General features: G+C 34.2%; 4 protein-coding genes across 6 annotated transcripts in view; 2 read left to right on the top strand and 2 right to left on the bottom strand.

The window, feature by feature from the left end:
* The window catches only part of Indy (tricarboxylate transporter protein I'm not dead yet), a 138,972-nt gene that overhangs the window by 27,356 nt on the left and 91,138 nt on the right, over positions 1–20,478 (bottom strand). For both annotated transcript variants that reach the window (XM_085950581.1, XM_085950582.1), the window contains exons 3-5: positions 4,031–4,179; positions 1,424–1,544; positions 737–1,002 (exon numbers count right to left, since the gene is read on the bottom strand). In XM_085950581.1, coding sequence (XP_085806707.1) covers positions 737–1,002; positions 1,424–1,544; positions 4,031–4,071 — 428 coding nt within the window. In that variant the 5' untranslated portion in view covers positions 4,072–4,179. The remainder of the gene's footprint in view (positions 1–736; positions 1,003–1,423; positions 1,545–4,030; positions 4,180–20,478) is intronic.
* The window catches only part of LOC147069814 (uncharacterized), a 570,178-nt gene that overhangs the window by 539,350 nt on the left and 10,350 nt on the right, over positions 1–20,478 (bottom strand). The window lies entirely within an intron of this gene.
* LOC147069815 (uncharacterized) lies at positions 9,022–11,051 on the top strand. Of its 2 annotated transcripts, XM_085950456.1 has the most exons (4): positions 9,070–9,238; positions 9,698–9,809; positions 9,904–10,056; positions 10,292–11,051. In XM_085950456.1, exons 1-4 carry the CDS (start codon positions 9,228–9,230, stop codon positions 10,337–10,339), a joined length of 324 nt encoding a protein of 107 aa, XP_085806582.1. In that variant the 5' UTR covers positions 9,070–9,227; the 3' UTR covers positions 10,340–11,051. The 2 variants fall into 2 exon arrangements, 1 of the variants encoding a protein (XP_085806582.1); XR_015071170.1 differs by lacking the exons at positions 9,698–9,809; positions 10,292–11,051 and having other exon boundaries at positions 9,022–9,238; positions 9,904–10,284.
* The window catches only part of PIG-S (phosphatidylinositol glycan anchor biosynthesis class S), a 233,453-nt gene continuing 227,404 nt past the window's right edge, over positions 14,430–20,478 (top strand). The window contains exon 1 of the mRNA XM_085950583.1: positions 14,430–14,732. Within this exon, the coding sequence (XP_085806709.1) occupies positions 14,693–14,732 (40 nt within the window). The 5' untranslated portion in view covers positions 14,430–14,692. The remainder of the gene's footprint in view (positions 14,733–20,478) is intronic.

Below are 20,478 nucleotides of genomic sequence, written 5' to 3'. Positions count from 1 at the left end.
TATAGGTAATAGTCAAAAAATATTCGATATGTTGCCATTAAATCATACATAATTTTAGATATTTTATCGATTGAAGACTATTTTTTTTATCTAATATTGTTTGGTTTAGGAAAGGTTTAACAAATTTATTAGTATTCTTAATTCAACGAAAACAAATAAGAATGACTGAAAAGATGTGCACCATTTTTGTCGGATCGCCCATAGCATATAACTAACTATGATGGTTTGGTTAGGTAGGGTATAATTGATTTTGAAAAACTAACCAATACCGTCTGCAATTTGTAGTCTTAGTTCAATGAAAACAAATAAGTATGACCGAAAAAGTTTAGTGTGCACTACTAATGTAGGATCTTAACAGCCTAACTCCACCTCTCGCCAACGGGTCTTATAAATATATGTATATATGTATTATACACTACAATTTATCGATATTCAACGTATGGTACGTCTCAAGGCAGTATTTTGGGGTCTGTACAGTTCAGTTCCGGTTTCAATTCTAACTCTGGGTCAAACACACATTAAAAAAACAAAAATAACCTAATTTAACCTAACCTAACCTCGCGGCTCCAGAGACGGGCACTTTACTGACTGCTCCATTGTGGGGGTCTTATTCGCATAAGCCAGGTAATGAAAAATTAAATTATAATGAATTCTTTAGATTGGATCGTTACTCAATAGGTGTTTCGGTCGCTACATCATTATGGGGACTAGGTTAATAAAATCTAGATCCGTTAACCTTCTATGTGAGCACCCGACGATCTGAATGGTCTTCAGCGCCACCCGCTTGTGTAGTTTGGAGTGCTGCAGACCGGCGGCGATCATGAGGCCCCCGATGAACATCATGTTCGTGCCCTTCATGTACGCCTGGCAGGTCTCCTCCGAGGGCAGGATCCCCAGCGTGGGGAACAGCACCACGGGCAGCATAGACGTCACGGGCAACGGTAACGCTTCTGTGACCCAATACACCGCCATTACCAGCACCACGTACATGCATTTGTATGCCTAAAAATGAGACGAAATTAAGCATTATGAAGAAAAGATTTCAGAAGTTGTAGCTTCACATTCGTGCTCTGAGATAAAATCGCCTTACGTTACTGTAATTTTTCGATTCGATACCTAAGCATTTGGCAGGCATCAGTAGCTCTTCTTCTACGCCATGTACATGACTTAGCATCTCCACAGTTTCCCAATCCTGATTGATTGAACTACACCAGAATCTTCATATAGGGGTAATTGTAGCCCAGTATGGGCCTCAACAGAGTGAGTGTAATATTAACAGACTCTATCCACAATTTCGAATGAAAAACAGATTGAAAAAAAACCACATGTGAATGTGAATTTCGCCAGATGCAGGACTCGAACCTGCACCCACGGCTTCAGAGCGGGGTGAAGTGGAATTACATTAAATGGAGTCACAACTCACCGGTGTATTGTACAGAATGGGAAGAGGCAAAAATATTAAAGGTGTGATCACGATTAGAATTGATTTCCAATATACTTGGCAACACATGCCGAGCCTGGTACCTAGGGACAGCTCGCGCACTCTGAAAAATAATGAAAGCAAATTAATTTAATTACATATTATAATGAACATCACAAATAAATAAAAAAAGAACATGGAAGCGCACCAAGTGAACTAAGTACACCCTATAATAAAAACTTATAAAACAATGTCCACCTAAATTCACCCACACATAAATGGAATATATCAATATCCAAAGCGATTTGATTCACAGTTATTGCTCTACCAATTGGCATTACCAATGGCAGGTTAGTTGTGCACCTTGAGAGAACAAACAGCGGGTGCTCCCGATTTCTACAGTAATTATCAGCAAGGATATTCTAACATATCACTTAACATCCGAAAAGAGCTAAATGTGATAAATACATCACCTTTATCACTTTACGTATTCAGGCAGTTAATTATAACGATAATATAACCGTCTGAACTGTCAAAAAGTGCTCTTTTAACAGACGCTATCTTGGCTGTGTTAACTTTTCGAGTGAGATAGAGTATGTCAATTACATATTGAGAATAGAGATGCAAAATGCAACTATTTTGAAAAATAATTACGTCAGGCCGCCGCCATAATTTATAGATCCCTGCGAGCTGCCAAATATCGATAGACTAGCAGTAACATAATATTTGTTATGCTGCAATTGCAATGACATGACTAATAAAATTGTAGGTTGTGTTGGTATGTTTGATGTTTCAATACAAAATTTTGTAACAAAAATCATTATTTCGAATGTAGAAATATTGTGAGGAGGAGAAGCAGAAAAGAAAGCTTTTAATTCTTCTCAATTTTGCCAGATCTAGAGTATCTGCTATGGCAAGTCAACTGTAAAGAGCATGTGACGTAATAGTATCAGCGTGAAAAAACCACGTGACGTAACAGTGTTTGCACGTGCAGCGCTGTGATGTAGGAGGGGTTTAGGACGATTCGGCGCCAGGACAATCAAATGAAATTTGAAAATAAATAGGCATTCATGAATTATAGGTAGGTACGTTAAAAATATATATTCAATATTATTATTTAATACTTGGTGAGAATTTAAATATGCATATGTTTGAGAAGAGAGATCTTTTATTTTTATATAAAGCCGCAGGGCATGATAATTTCCAATCCGTAATAAAAAATACTATGGTAATCTTTTTAGTGCAGGTAGGTGTATGTATGGCGGTACCTTGCACGCCGCGAATTTTATTGCAAAAATAAAATCAAATTACGTTTCAAGTGGTAAAAACAAATTCAGTTTCAATTCTGAGTATGTGACGACGTTCCCAATATATATATCCTTGTGTGTTCAACATATTTGTATGTTTAAAATATTTGATTTACCCCCCGTTTCCCATTTAAAGCGGGACGTCCAAAGACGTCATTTTTGTATGAGCGGCGTTCCGTTCGCGTCTGCTAACCGGAGCAAAATGAATTAAAGTAGTAGATAAATTCCTCATCTACTTTCTGTATAAAATCATCTATTTATTTTATTCGACAGTGAGGCGCCCAATTGTCCTGGCGTCCAGTTATCCCAGTCCCGACGTAGGAGACTTTGTATAAAAGTCGGACTGTGGTATCTACTAGTTATAATATTATATTATTTATTATACAATATGAATTATTTTTCGTGTGCAATGTGCATCATAGTCAGGCTGTGTTCAAAACAACAAAAAAAATATAGTAAATATCCACAACCACTGATAGATTGCTAATTAACCACTAGTGTTATCTAACCATAATTGATAACAGTATCCTGCAGACAACCTATTCACATGTACTGTAGCACTTTTTTTAGACCATAACGGAAGCTATGCTGTGGATGATTTACCGGAAACATTTCCCAGATTAAATAATCTATCGAGGCTTTTTGGGCCTGTAAGTTGACGATGTAAATGATCTAGGATCGTTAGATTACTAGAAATATTATCTGCAATGTAAACAAACATTGATTCCTAATGCGTCAATTACATTGAGCTACTTTACGAGCTGTTTTGTTAGCAGCAAGATAGGTGCTGTTAAAATATAGCACTTATTGCAACAATAAAAACCAACTTATTGTAATTGTTAATATTTGATACAAACCTACCCTAAGTTTGATAATATTTATCACTTTAGCGGTCGACAATTATAGAATAGACCCACATGTCTCTGTTGAAAGACACAACCTGTGTTTATTTTTTATTACCAGTAATGATAAAAATGCTGTTTCGCATAGGTATGTTGTCGCAAAAAGAATTATGATTAATAATGGTGCTGTTGCGATTGATGGATATTATTTATCCATATCGGGTAAAGTATTGTGATAGTGTGAAAATTCGACATCGAGATTTTGACTGATTTGTATCAGGTATCGTCCATTGATCACGTTTTTTATGTTTTTGTTCAAATACTGAAATATTTCGCGGCTCACTGGCAGGAGCTCCAGGGCCCCCCAGTTTGAAAAGTACTGGTTTAGAAGACTCAAGGGGTGAGCTAGAAAGACGGTACATAGAAGCAGACGGTAGGCTACTGCAAATTTGTATACTTACGGTCTTGCCATGGCATCGCGAGATCCATTGTTGGTAGCCATGATGTGCTATTAATTATTTGACTAATAGACAATTAATACACAACTGTCCTTCGTTATCTGAACATCAGAGTTGATGGAATATCACAGCTAATATCTTTCAATCGGCAACTGAAACAAAAAGAAATATCACATTAAGTATTTAATCTTATAATTTATGATACTTTACGGTGAACGACAGAAAACTATTCATCATGATTTCGTTTCGAGGAGGAGGAGTGGTAATTGATAATAGGCATTTTATTTACAGTCGGATTTTTGAAAAAACATTTTTAAGACGGTTATATACAATGGAATTGAGTTTTTATGTATTGAAAGAAGCTCGAGGTTACAACATACTAAAAGCAAGACTGGGGAAGTTACATTTTGAATTGGATGCTTGCTAATTTGGTTAATGAACAATTCCTCAACTGAATGCAGAAGTGTCCTTTGAAACATCCTATTTAAGTTATTATTTAACTCTTTAGTGCCAGACCCAATTGCTCACGTTAGTGTCACCCGTGTCCATATGGACACGCAATTATTGTGGTACAGTTTACTTTGCCTAATTGTTATTTTAAAATAATAATTTGGTTTATAAACGTTAGTCAGTTGAAATAAGTACACTGCTTCAATTGTTCGTCATTTGAATGATCTAGCTGACATAATAAAATTAATATCAAGTGTCAAAGTGGCCATTCATTTTATAATCAAAAAATGATGGACTTATGTTAAAGTTAACCGTGGTTTTCTGATTATATTGTTTCAAAGAATAATATTTCTGTCATTGAATGCATTATAAACGTGTTCACTTTCATGATATGTAATTACGAAATGGAATTGTTTTTGTTCATGTGGTGTTATTGCATAATGAATTAATGCGTGTCCATATGGATACGCGTGCCACTTAACACTAAAAATTTAAATTATGATTTGTTATCAGTGTTATCACTATATTTTTTATAAAATTTATTATTCTCATTTTGTCAAATTATTTAGTTTCTGGGATATGTCTAAGATTGAAGAAAGAGAAATCCTGGTAAATAATGCATTGAATGCACTTTATGAAGCTAGTGATGATGATAATGTCGACGAATATAATATTATTATTTATCTCACCACCGACCAGATCCTGCGGTTTTAACAGATGAGAATGGTGGTGGAACAATCGATAATTTAAATCATAAGCAATTAAAAGCAGATACACAAGTGAAATCTAGGAATGCAAGAACATGGATAGAGCAATCTGATATTTTATACTGCAACTGGAGATTCTACACACAATTACACCTAGCTGCACAAAATATCAATTTTTCGGGAAAAATGTGGAAAATAAGAACGCTGATGGATCTTGATAGGATGGATATTCAAAACTATGTACATCAAAATCAATGGTTCTAGCAGATATACGATTTAATGGGTTAAATTATTTTATTCAAAAAAATAGAAAAAATCGACGCTGTGACTGATTTTTTGAAAGAAAAAGAAACATCTGAAATCAAAACGCAGTGAAGAAAATGCAATATTAACTTGTGTGTAATGTGTATCGAAAACTATAATACTTTATAATAATTCTACTAATAAACCATACAATCCACAAAAAAAAATGATAACATAAGTGTCACGCGTGTCCATATGGATACGGCTATTATCTCAAAACTTAAAAACGTTATGAAAATTTTATTTTCACAAATCATTCTCTGTTATATTACAGATACATAAAAAATGTAAATAAACAATTTTTAAAACAAATAAAAATTCATGTCACACCATCAACAAAATTGATGTGTCCATATACCTGTGCCACTAATGAGTTAATATTTATAAAAATGCATTTATACATAATTTTTGAAGTTATACTTCTTTTGGCGCGTTTAGGAAATCAGATCAGAGTGTATTTTTGGCGTGTGACAAGACATAATTTATTTTTTCACACGAAAAAAAACGTACACGATTGAATTCGAACAACCGATTGTTCCGTTATCAGCCGAACGCACTACCTTTACGCCACAGTATGATACTGCAATCGTGACGATTATACAGTATAATATTATAGTTTAGAATTGTTCCGTTGCCTAGGAAGCGATTTTATTATTGCCGGCCATTTGCAATTCCTTACGTAAACAAACTATTAAACGTCAGGGTGACAGTTGGTACTTTAAAAATAAAAACAACGAGAAACCATTATATAAGTTCAAGTGTATAGAAATAAACCAACGGCGTTCCAATAAGCGGTCCTTTTTCTTGAGTGTGTAATTTATCAAGATAATTAAGAGCTAGTCAAAGAATCTAGTTTATCACAAGTTTGGTTTTTGTTTTGTTACACTTAACTTCTAACGCGCGTACATAAGTACACACACCGATTTTTTTCATCAATAGTCCTATTAAAATATTATGTATTAATTTATCTTGTATACAAATAATAAATAATTTAAGTAGATAGTTTCAAAGTATTCCTCTTCTAATATATTTTAAATGTGAGATGGAATAGCAGCTGACGAATTGATCCCCCATCGGGTAGAGCAATGCGAAAACGGTTGCATTGACAGCTTGCTGTTAGCTATTGCCTTGTCCTGTTCACTGAAGCGCGAACGTCAAACGAAAATCAAATTTGCTTTGCTTTGGTCAATTAATCACAGTCAATACGTTATTTATTGTACTGTAACCTAATGTGCACGTTGGGTGTAATGGTAAATAAAAAATAGTCAAGAGGAAATTGGAAATCTTTGAATTGTAAGATACTGAGGGGTGTTCGGTGCCATATGCATGGAAGGTATAACCATAGACTACATGTGTTGTACAATGATCCTGCTGTCGATTCATACAGAAAGTGGAGGACTCCGTTTGGCAATCCATGTCTCAAGAATGGAATACCCCCAATCACCAAAGCGAATCCTCTTAAACAGATCAGATGGGTAAAAGAGGGTAGGGAGACCTAGACTGTATTTTGACCAACTGGGGGCATGAATATTGTCAATCATCAAGTGTAGCACTCATATTGTGCCGCGGTAAAACAAATCAGGTGTCAAACGATTCGTCTTGACGAGCTCCAACTGTACTTGTATATAACATAAAAAATCACAATTTGAAAGTTTAGTGTGCCAAAGAGTGAATTTTATGACAATATCGGACTATGAGACAAAAATGCAATCAGAATTATAGAAAAATGGGAACAAGTTGGTTATGGGGAAGCCAAGCGGCAACCGCGCTAATTGTCATAGCCGATTTTGGCAAAATTCATGAATTCAAAAATGAAAACCTAACCTAACCTAAACAAACCCAACCTAACTAATAATCCAGTATATCGGCTATTTAAAAAATGTGATTGCCGCTGACTTCCCCATAGCCGACTTGTACCGAATAATGAGTCCTACAGGAAAGAGCATGATTAAATTTAATAATGAGTCACTCACTGCTGCAGAATGATCTAGATTTTATAGACAGAGAATGAAAAAGGAGGCCACTCGCGCTAACAGTGACATGTTAGGTATTGCAGCTATATAAGTAACGAATCAAAATGACTTCAACCCTCACATGTATTTGCATCACACAACTTGACTCTCAACGAATGTAGGTAGTTAGTTTTAAAACAAACCCTAACTGTGACCATGGACACAGGCACCGCGGCATACCCTTCCACACCACAGATAGTGTCATGATTGAAGTATATTCTGGTAGTATGACTTTAGGAGCAACGAGGAGATAAGAGAGCGCACCAAGCAGCCACTCATCACGCTGAGAGTGAAGAGGCGACGTTAGACCTGGCTCGGCCACGTGCTGTAGATACCAGAAGAGAACCTCAACCTGGCATGCCTGTTCTTCAAGCCAACCGGATTCCGGCGTCCTGGAAGGCTACTAAATACTATCTATAGAGTGTATATGGCGGAGCTACAGGATGCCGGTTTGACATGAAACGATGCAAGAAGACTGGCGAGCGACAGAGATTCTTAGAAGCGCCTTGTGGTCTCCATATGCTTCAACCAAGGGGCGGATATGGCCGAAGAAACAGGATTTTCTCTCAGTAGGTACTTATTCTCTTAACAGATTAATCTTTATGAATGAAAAACTTAAAAATATAAGCTCACTGAAGAATTATATAATGGTCATTGGTCTTGTCTACTTTTTTAACACTGCTTTCCTTTATTTAACTCAATATAAGAGATATATTTATAATTTTAAATAAAATGTGACACACTAATAATTGTTTGCCAATAACAGGGTGAAAATTAAGAATATGCATTAAATGTGCAGTAGTGTACTTGAAAACTGTTTATAACAGTATGGTTTATGATAGCTGTATTTCAAATTATAAATGTTTTAAGATTTTCATTGATAAAGTTCCAATTCTTAGTATACGTTAACCAGAAAAAAAATTATCACCATTTACGATTATAACGATTGAAAGCATTTGACTTGTTGACAGATAAGCAAACAGCAAAATGTTTACATAATTTCAATAGACACATCAGAACACGAATTTAATATTTGGCACACTGTTGACTGTTGAATAAAAACAAAATTCTAAAACAGGCGTGTTTTATTAAATCTAAAAATATAGTTAATATTTCAAACAAGATTATAATAGGGCATTAGCAACAAAGAAAACGCCTGTTTTATCGACTGTACTTGTCTATTAACACCGCATTCAGTTTTAGTATATCATCATAACGCACTTGTGTTGATTTAAGCCTCCCCCAAACCAAAGCGAATATTCGCAGCGAATTCGCAACGCCCTCGCTATCGCTGTCGCTACCGCTTGGATTTGATGCGAATTTCGCGTTTGGCCCCACACCAAAGCGTCAGCGACGCAGCCATAGACTAAATAATTTTATTTACGCGCCAGATTTAAAATTGTAAATATTATTAATATTTTACGCCAATTATTCTATAATTTTTATGAATTAAATATAAAAAATACACGTACACTATAGCGCTTTCAGAATTGCTACAACTTTTACCCACTTTGCGTAAAGTGTATTTTAATTATCTGAAACAAGGTGGCAGCATTGGATGCAGCCATAGACTAAATACATATACGAATGTCAAAGTGACAGTTGTGTGTTGACAAAATGTACACGTCTTCTGAATGCTTATTACACGCTGAAGATATAATGAGATGGCGTGCGACAAATTACATCGACATTTAATATAACCTTACTTTATAACAGGGCAAGATTGCCATGGCTCATAGGTAAGATAGATTTACTCAGTTTCATAACTGCACATATTATAAATAAGCATTTACCATGAAGGGTTAACAGGATTTGAAGGTAATATGCTATTGAAATAACATGTCTCCGTTATTTGAATTGTAGGTTTTGACTATTTTGCGTTTCTACGCAGAGGGAGCGTACCAAAAACGGGTAGGCCAAGTCTTCTGCGCAATGAGCCAGGCATCAGTAAGCAGATGCATAGGAAACGTGTCCGATGCTATAATAGCAGTGCTTAGTAATACTTACATACAGTCGCCATACAGCGCTGACAGTCTTTAGTGTTGTGTTGATACCCTCTGATCAATTTATACAATATTACAATGTACATGTCATGTAACTAGAGTAACTGCGCATAGATACAACAAGTAAATTACCTACTCAATAAGAATTTAACGAGAATATTATTTTGTGTCGGTAAAAATATTTTTTAATTTCAGACTTCAAGAAAGGGCAGGTTTCCCGAAAATCATTGGGTGCATTAACTGCACCCATGTGCGAATATACCCGTCATACTTGGAGACTTTCAAAAATGAGCGCAGAAAATTTTCTGTAAATGTGAAATTCGTAATAAAATCTATGTTGTTTCTGATACATTCATATTCATTACGTATAATATCATAACATGACATTTATTTTTATGCAGGTATCTGACATGTCTGACATGGACATTCTGGCAGTGAGTGCCAGATTTCCTTTGAGTGTTTATGACCAATTCATATTTAGTGGATCGTTGGTAAAAACTGAAATGAAACATCTACAGAACGACAAGAATTGGGAATTTTGTTTTATTAGGGAAGTATGTTAAACTTTACTTTACTATGGCAGTACCAGTAACAAATATTTTTGTTTGGTTTATATTCATCCGTATTTTGTATAGGTACTTCAAAGGAATCAAAATTTTGCATAGGTATGAATATGATATTTAATGAAACAGTTTTTTAATTATTTAAATCCTGATTTCTAATATTTTTACAACTTTCAGTCAAAAACATATTCAAATTAACAGACTGTGTATATTGAAATCATTCTAGTGCCACCATAGGCCAGCCAGACTCACTACACGGCTGCCCGCTGTTTGACCAGGGATGTGATTGAGTGTTTTTGGATAATGGACCACACCAGATCGCATAGCTACAGCAACAAGTGCAAGATCAACCGTGGCTATACATACAGTATACATGTATATATTAAATATAATTTATGTATATTTATTTATGGCTTATACACCGAAACAAAATATGTCACTTAACTGTACTTGAATATTTTTGCAGGATCATTCAATAAAAAATACTTGGTTTAGGTTAAGAAAGTTTTAATAATCATTTTTGCACAGAATACAAGAAAAATATTTATATAATTATTAGAATTACAATGAGCTTTAAAAGTAACACGATATTGTAATAAAATGGACAAATATGAAAAAAAATAACAATAAATTGTATATAGATAGGTAGACAGGGTTCAGATGATTCTGGCAGTGCAGGCGACTCATTTAGGTGTCAGTATTGTTACTTTCAAATGACAATAACACCGTTCCAATGTGATTCGGTCGTGCCAGAAGACTCTGTCCTTCCTCTATTTAGTAACCGGGCGTTTTACAACTTTAAATGAAAATTAAGTGGGTATATAGATAGTATATTTTTTCTAGTATAATATTATTTAATTAGGTGACTTTTTATTTCTTTATTACTTGAAATGGTGTTTATATGGTAGATGGATTATAATGGTTTTGAAATATAGTTATTTTTGTTAATTCTACTTTAACTGAGTCATTTACCTTGACAGCTGTTTCGGCACATATACTCATTTTCGGAACATTCAACAATAATTTGTGATTATAAAAGAGCTACAGGTCACGTAGCAAATTAAATACGCTTAGTTAAATAATAAATACGTACCAAATATTTTACAAAATACACCACATACATCCATCGAATATGGTATATAAAATACAGATTCAAGTATCAAATAATTCTTGGATAAATAGATGTTTATGTAAGTATATGTTTTTTTAAATACTTACATGATACTGTGTTGTATAACATTTAAATTTATATTTTTGATTTTGATTTACATACTTAAATGTACCTACATAAATTTGTAATGTACAGTAGGTACTTAATTACATTTTTAACATTAGGAAATTACCATTATTCGATTCTATCCACCCGCCATGTCTATAATCACCCCAACGCTGGATAGAAAGAGACATCACACAAAATTGGCTGTTTGATAATAAATGGTAGTTGAAAAATATTTTAGAGTATGATTATGTCCATAGAAACAGGTTTTAAGTCATTCATATTTGTCCAAATAATGTGTAGCAGAAAAATAGAAATTTTAAAAAGGGTCTATTCCAAGGCCTGAACAAAAACGATGCATGAGTGCGAGTGAGAAAGTATTCGGCAGCCTTACAATCTCTACGACACGCGCTAGAGTAAGATAAAAGGTCTACTAGCTACAAGCTAGTTTCCAAAAGTATCGCCATCAAATCGGGGCGAAACGCTTCACATAGCGTCGATAACTTGCGAGCTCGTGTTGCTAAAATTGATATTTTTTGTTTTAAACATAAAGTCAGTGGTAAATATTGTTGGTTAATTAAGTAGAAAAAATGGTTCTGTGTGTTGTCTTAAAATGTGGTAGCCGTAGTGATAAGCAAGAAGATGGTATTACGTTTCATAAGTAAGTTGATACATGTTCGTGATAATTTATTTGTATTTTATTATATATTTTAATATCAGTGACCTAGTGTTTCTTTAAAATAACTTAAATTATGGACATCTTTATCAAATGGTTGCATTTTGACCGCTTAAAAATACTATATAAAGTAAAAAATAGAAAATTATATTTTAATTCTGAGCGTCTAGTGCGAGCACTTTGGGCGAGCACTAGCGAAATGGTCTATGGTCTCGAACATTTGTAGACGAATGCGTTCGTTCGCTCACAAACCAAACGCAAGGCACGCGGCTTCATTTAGCAATGCAACAAGTGGCGTCTAGATGTATCTATAGTCTAAGGTCTATTCAGTATTCACCCCATTCTACGGCAAACATTTTCCTTAATAAAAATAGGTACATCAATAGAGGAATCATAAAATGGACCTTGGCCCTCGCCCACGCCTTATTCATCCTTGTATATTATATTATCACACTTAATGTTTTGGAAAATTCATTAACATTGTGCACAAATGCCACTTTTGTTGATTGACACTTCACTTAGTTGATCTCTTTGTTCACGTGAAGTACAATAAAAGTATGTAGCAGCGAAGAACTAGAGACCGAAAATAGTAGAAGGAGCTAGAAGAGGCTTTCATCTAGCAGTGGAATGACCCCGACTGATGTTTATGATGAAATATTATTTTATTCCTGTTAATGCCGGGGGTTTCATTTTTAATTTCTTCTGGTGCTTTGTACCTACGTTGAAAGGTTGAAGATCTTTGCTAAAATTAAATTCATCACAGAGCATTAGTATATCTCCAACATCATTCAGGTAGGTATCCATGATGATAATATAATATTATGTACTTAGAGGAGGTACCTGACCTTTATATTTACATGCACATAAAATTATTAATCTTATTGCCTAATGCAGACCAAGATATACCTACCTACATAATATTACATGAACAGAAGTTTAAGAAATGTTTGTAGGTAGGTATACAAATTAATGTGAAACAGAAAACATTGGTTATGTTAGGTAGGTACATGGAACATGTAGATATTATCTTGGTTCGCGGTCGGCACTGGGCAAAACCAGTTTATTAGCTCAATATACCTATACATAATGAAGGAAATATATACCTAGTAGGTATATAGGTACATAATATCGTTTTTGTGATTGAGGTCTCTTGAGATCAAAAAACAAACACAACCTAGGTATGTCCTACTGTAAATAACCCGATAGTAAGTAGTATGTAAGGTTTTTGGTCTAAAACCTTACAAAATACCACAATGACGACATGGAGTACCTACTTATCTACCTATATGTATATTATATCTTTAGCTACAATAGAAATGCTATGCTGCATAATGTTAGATGCAAAAAAATAATCTTAAAGACTACCTATCTAACCTAAAAAAATATTATCAACGAATATAAAATGGGTATTTACGTGACCGATACCGAATATGATTGAAGTAGGTATTGTAAATGATACCTAATTATAACATTATTGATATGACTGCTCGAAAGTCGAAACCAAAACGTCAAACGATCGCAATAAGTTAGAACTGTCAGTGCACTAACAATCAAAGTTATAAAGTTTCTGTTATTAAAGGCTGTGCATGACGCAAATTAATAATATGTATTTTTTAAATATCGGGACCTTAGATTAAAGTTATTTATTTATAATAGCGTATTCATCCTGTCAAAAAACTTTACATACTTTGGTTAGACAAAGATACCTACATAATATTATTATGACGACCTTCATACCATTTTCAACAATTTTCCTGCCAATTTCATCCCATATCTTATCTTTCTTTCTTATGTTTTGTAGTCACTGTCAGAGAAATTATAAAGGATTGGATATTTCCGGACCAACTCGATCAGCTGCTCAATGTCTTCGCCATTTTGATTTTACTAATTCCCTTGGCGAAATTGTCCGCCGCGAATAAATTCGCTGTCGACAGAGTTCCCGAAAATCGCAGCGAATATTCGCTGCAAATTCGCACTCAAGACGCAAGGCGGTCGCGCAAGCGTGCTCTGTCCCGTAAGCCAATACGAGCTTGATTGGCGAATAATTCGCTGCGAATATTCGCCGCGAATATTCGCTTTGGTGTGGGGGAGGCTTTTTAGTATTAATTTTTAGAAAATATATTTATAAATCATGTTATGTAGCTATTATTATTACACAATATTTTCAAAAAAAAATTATAATAGTTTATTTATAACGATATCGTCATAGTCATAATATTGATTAATAAAATTATCATATAATCAATTTAGGTATATACCAGTTACTGGCCTTTACGCCGTTACTAATCTCTGTACATAATAGTTTATTAATTTAACAAACAAATTATCAGTGCGGCGTTATAAGAGTTCAAGTGCTGACTATTACGAAAAGGTGACAAAATGTGCATTAAAATTATTATTGTCAATTATTATATTATCAGAGATGAAAATAGATATTCTGACTATACTAATGTGACTATAGCAACGTAAGTCACCGCAGCGGGCGTAGGTAAAACAGAAATCTGTATTGTTGGTTTTGGAAATGTCAAACTTGTCTGTCAAAAATGTTTTGTTTGTAAAAGTCATTAAACATTAAACAGTTATTAACAAATATATTCTGCAGTTTGTCATAAATTGTGACCGAACTTTGATCAGGCGACGTCGTCGGGTTGCCGATAATAATTAACACACAATAGTGGGATATCCGTAGAATACAGTATTTAGAGGTTAAAATTGTACAACATTGATTAATCAAAATGCCCAAAGACGATAATGATCGTGACAGTGAAGTCATCGGTAAGTTATTTTGAAATATAATACGCTAATACACGTACTTTCGTATTTTGTAATATTATGTAGAAATCATTTTATTCGCCTATTTTTGACATGTTATCAGTGTTCTAGAGGTGGGAAAACTGGTCAATTTTGAAGACTAAGTATACTTACTACCAGTATTAAAAAATACTTAGTATCGAAACTTGTTCCAAAATACTTACTAGTATTTGAAATATCGGCTATAATAGAATCGTTAAAAATACATCCGCTTTTCGAAAAGTCCCATTTTCGAGACAGGTATAGCTGGAACTATGGCACTACTCCTGTTTCAGTAGAAAATACTAAAGCATTAAAAACACTGGTTTCATTTATCTGTAAAGCATTTTCATTTACAGGTAGAGCTATATTTTGCCTGGCGAAGTCAATATGAATAGTTGGGTGCTTGCGCTGTAAAAGTTTCTTCAAATTTGACATTGACTTGTATGAATTTTTTATGTTACAAACATTACAGATGGCATAATTTGTAACTATTTCTTTGGAACGATTCCACACGAAACTTAACCTTTTAGTAGCCATTTTTACACAAATTGTTTATTAAGTATAATATAATAATTATCCATTTACTTATACAATCACGCATACAATTTGAATTCAGTTTATGTTTATAAGTTCCAATTATAACACTAAAAAATCGAGAAACTCGACGTGACAAAACCAGATAAACGCGTAGTCAGTTAGCGTTATCAGAACTCCGCTATGCCGGCTTGCGACTGACGGGAACTCGATGTAAATGTCATACTCAACTTAAACTAAAACTAATTCCGTAGTATTATACTAAACATACGCGAGTCGCGAAGTCCGAAGCGATGATTTCATACGTAGCAAGACTACGAACTAGCTAGCGGACGGCGAGATCTCATACCATGCGTCGAACTCCTGGACTCGATAAAGTCTCATACTCAACTGAAACTAAAACTCTTAAAAACTAAAACTAAGGCGAACTCAAATAGTATACTATAAAACGAACATGTGACCATTTCTGTCCTTCACTATACCAACTTTACAACAGAGGAGAAAGGGAGAACAATGTCAGTTGAGTATAATATCACGGCTAGACATACGTGTATCATGATATCTCGCTCGCGCGCATTTAATATCAATAGCGTTGAAAGTCAACCAGCATCACCGAATGGCGAGTCACGGCGATGAGATCATCGAATGCGTTCGAATTTGAACATCTAAACGTTTCAAGTTTCTTGAAACAAGTTTATTGGGCCACAAATACTTAGTATGGGTAGTTTCATCCGAAACTTAAGTACACAAACTGGTGACAGTATTTCCAACTCACCTCTACAGTGTTCATATTTTTATATGCTGATTATATAGTACAAAGGCGTAAAAAATATATAGTACAGGAACATTTTTCGTATTGAATCCTTTAAAATTATAGTATTTTGGTATATTTGGCGTAAAATTATTGTATTTTACATTTTTCGCGGAATCAAAATTATAGTATTGTACTATAATTATAGTACGACTGGCATCACTGCAAGTAATGCTCAATCCTGCAACCTATAATAGCGGATACCAACGTAATTATTATATTTTTTGTGGAAATACAAGGACGCACTAATTATTATGTGTAATTTAACAGGTTATTTTATACTTTTTACGTTATATGTAAAATGAAATATTATTTTCAATAAAAATATCGTATTTTTCTTTCACAAGCTTCAAGTAGTGTAACATAGATGTCTCTAGTAGTATATTTGATAAAAAGTAAATTAAAATTCAAAATTATATTTTCTCAAAACCTGTGTAGGGTAATTAAAATGGAGGATGATTTATTATCGATTTACAGAAGGAGTTATTAAATATCTACAACACTATTTTCATTCAAGGCCCGCTGAGAGAACAAATCAATATATTTATGAACAATTACGAGCTGTTTTAAATAGTACAATAGGGCCTCTTGAGCAATTTTAAATACAGAGGTCAATAATCAGGGTCACTTGTAAATAATTTTAAAGACAATGTCAATGAATACACTTGACCTTTTCGCTTTTGTTGTACAGTACTTATGCACTGTCAAAAAATTCCAATGCAAACCAAATACCAATTATAAATTATATCAGAACTACTGAATTGTTTTCCCGTCAATCACATGCCACCGGTACACAATTTAATTTTGTTTGTATTCCATGGCATACGTGACGTGGACGTGAGGCACTATCTATTAGGTTATATCTCGGTTTATCATATTAACATACTCAAACGGACAGTGAAATTTGTGTATTATTTCACGCATTCGTGCCAAGATGGCAAGCGCCCAGTTGTCCAGCGTCTAAATGATGTCATAAAATTTCCAGTCGTCTTAGATCCGTTAGATATCGCCATTCTGAATAGAGAAAGCTAGAGAGAGTTATTAGAAGAAGCCAAGATCTTCTGTTGGGTGGGTGTCATCTTCCATATTATAAGGTTGTATTATTGTTTGGGCTCCGCATCAGTTGAAATATGACCTTATGGTGGAGCGAGTTAAAATTTTTTTTTTGAGACTCCTTTATTTGAGGTTATATGGATACTATCCGTGGCTTCATCCAACTGGTGTTCTCTTAGGTATGCTTACATACTGTAGTTTAAATCAGTGTTCAATTTTAATGCTTTGGGGGCCAATGCGCAAATTAATGCAGTTAAAAAACGCATTTTGATATTGCAACCCTGACTTTCCGAGAAAAAGATGGCAGCGCTATTATATTTATACTTTTCCTTATTATTTTTAATGAAAGATGGCAAAACTAGCGCGAATTTCAACGTCAAAATGTTGAGGTTATAGTTATTATGTATGTTTGTGATTGGCTAACATAAAAACTCTGCAGCTCACATCAAGCATAATTAATCGCACTAATTTTCTTCCGAGTTGTACATGTAACATAATATACATATTTACTTACGAAAGTTAAATTAATGTGCAGTTTTTATTTGAAGCGATTATTCATGTTTTTTTCAGAATTTGTTAGGTAACCATAAAGTTTTTGAAGCATTGAAGTGGGATATGGCACAAATAAGGATTGGTTATTATCTATGACTCGACGAAGTGAAAAATTTGATGAACTATGTAGACAGCGAGACGAATGTCTCTGCTTGAGACATGCGTAAAACCAAAATTTAAAAGTTGAAGTGAAAGTGGATGATGAAGTGATTAGCTGTGGACTTAGCTATTGTCAGGCATTCTAACTTTGATTATCTTGTTATGTGGAGTGGTAAGTAGATCGATCAAAAGTCTTTTGAAGATCAGCTTGTATTTTTATTCGTCTCGAAAGAGCACAAATACAAAATATTGAATACAGGAATACAGTCAAAAGTATCAGAGGGTGTTTGAAATGAATCTCCCTTAATAATAGGGTTACATAGTTATATAGAATATATACTTACTTGTAAGTATAATTATATGACATAGTAAAATACGTGTAGATCAGATATCATAAATGTTAAATTAGGGTAATAATTAATACAATAAAAAGCCGTAAAAGTAATACATCGAGTTTCAAATGAAACCAATGGGTGACATAAAACGTTGACTCAAAATCAAACAATAGTTTTAGTTAGAATCTGCCTTTGATTCGCTATTTACGCAGTATTGAATCAAATCAATTACGAAGGGGTGATATATTTACTGCGAATGCATCGTAAAATTAACTACAGTAGATTGGGTAATAACTGTTTACTCGTAAAAGTGCTGACTGTCTTGCCAATCTCATTCTTCAAGAGTAAGCGAGACATTTCGTCTTAGTAGTCGAGTAAGCGAGACATTCTATGGTACTATTTGACACGTTGTGAAAATCGGTTAACCTCAAAATGAGTCTGCGCAGTGTACTTCATTTTTTTACCGGCAGGTTCGCTACTATCGTTCTATTGCGCAAGGTGTCCAATTGTAATTTATGAGTGAACTTTTTTGATTCATGTATGTAATCTTGCAATTTACACGTGCATTTTTTTATTATGGCCGCGACAATACGTACTGTCAGCAGTAAATCCATATATGTGTAAAAGGGGTATAATAATGTTGAGTAAACCTACAAATAGTCAGTGCATGACTATCTGATAAAAAATGATGTTTCATAATATTTACAGAACAACGTTATCTTTGTTATATTGTCAACGTTTGCTAAACGTATGAACTTGATTTCGAGGTGTGTTAAGATTCTAATATAGTTTTTTACGCTGCTGACGTGTAAAAACCTTGACTTCTCATAAAGAATGAATTATATCTGTCACCTTTACATATCTAGACTCCAGAGGTAAAGTGTAGTCTGACAAATGTCAGTTTTATGTTATCGGCTTAATAATCCTGTGTTGATTTGTATCGTCTCCAGGATATCTCTCCATGCCTGTTTGTCCGTCTCCAATTTTGAAGACGCAGCTTGGTGATGTCTCTATTAATACACTTAACCGGATGTATGCCACTAGCGCGTTTAAGCGCTCTACAAATCCGTGCAAGCAAGACTGGCCATAGAAAATGAGTGTGTATACACGCTGTACTTTACACTCACCATACTAGCCCCTGTCGTTTGTTTTAAATAAATTAATGTATTGTACACAGTATACTGCCATCTCTTGTAATCATGGTGACATTCTTAACTGATATACAAGTCTTTATGATATACTTTTAATATATTTCTAAATAGTAATGTTTCTAATGGTTTTGTTTTTTCATAGAAATTCGTGGCCCGCCAGGTATCACCATTCTAATACCTCTCGACTGGGTCTTCAAGTTTTTCTTACCTCTGAGTTTGTTGTCAGTAATATTTTCGCTGCGTTTCCTCAATGCTCGCTAAATGACCCGCCTATTGTTACCCCACCATCAGCAAGACCCACCATATCAAATTGTGTTATTCTTGCGTCATACGGATTGACATGATATGGGTGGATAGTGTGGATTCATCTATGGACCACACGCCGCTGGTGGTTATTATTTATCATTGTGCATTTCAGCTCAAATGTAAAAACTCTTAGTTAATTTTGTCGCAATTAGAGATAGGACATACTTTGTTTAGTTGGTAGAGCGCCTATCTTAGGGGTCCGGGTTCGAATCACGTTAACCCATTGGTGAGGAACATAAATAGTGGACACTAAACTTTGACAGTAATATTTATTCGTTTTCATTGAACTAAGAATACAATTTGCAGATGGTGCTGATTAGTTTTTAAAATTCAATTAAACCCTGCCTAAACAAACCATAATAGTTTAGGTATGCAATGGGCGACCCAACAAAAATAGTGCACGGTTATTCATCCATACTTATTTATTTTCGTTGAATTAAGAATACATATTACAGGTGGTATTGGTTGGTTTTTTTTTTAAATTCATTTAGTCCTGCATAAACCAAACCATAATCGATACAAATATTCTTCTAAAATGATATAATAGTATAATTTTAGTTATTTTATAGATAATTGAATAGTTTTTTACTATTATCTACTATGGCTTGGATGAGGAAGGGTTTAATTGAATTTTAAAAACTAACAAACACTATCTACACGTCGTAGTTCAATGAAAACAAATACGTTTGACAAAGTTTAGTGTGCAATATATATATATGATCTTAACAGCCTACCTCTACCCGTCGCCACTCCGTTAGGCGTCATATTTTTTTCAAAAAGATTTTTTCTAGTGGTTATACATATATATTATTTCTGTAATTATGTATGTTCAAATTATGCCTTCCGCCCGAGAGTTCTGGGTTCGATTCCCGGTGTTGACACAATAT

This window comes from Rhyacophila brunnea, unplaced genomic scaffold, assembly GCF_057557595.1.
Source record: "Rhyacophila brunnea isolate RB1 unplaced genomic scaffold, BYU_Rbru_1.0 scaffold_23, whole genome shotgun sequence".
Classification (NCBI taxonomy): Eukaryota; Metazoa; Arthropoda; class Insecta; order Trichoptera; family Rhyacophilidae; genus Rhyacophila; species Rhyacophila brunnea.
This window is presented reverse-complemented; position numbering and strand designations above follow the sequence as displayed.

What these genes read in the sequence shown, in the direction of transcription:
- LOC147069815 (XM_085950456.1), top strand. An exon ending in ATGAGCGCAGAAAATTTTCT is followed by an intron (nt 9,810 to 9,903) that starts GTAAATGTGAAA and finishes ATTTTTATGCAG; the next exon opens with GTATCTGACATGTCTGACAT. An exon ending in AATTTTGTTTTATTAGGGAA is followed by an intron (nt 10,057 to 10,291) that starts GTATGTTAAACT and finishes AAATCATTCTAG; the next exon opens with TGCCACCATAGGCCAGCCAG.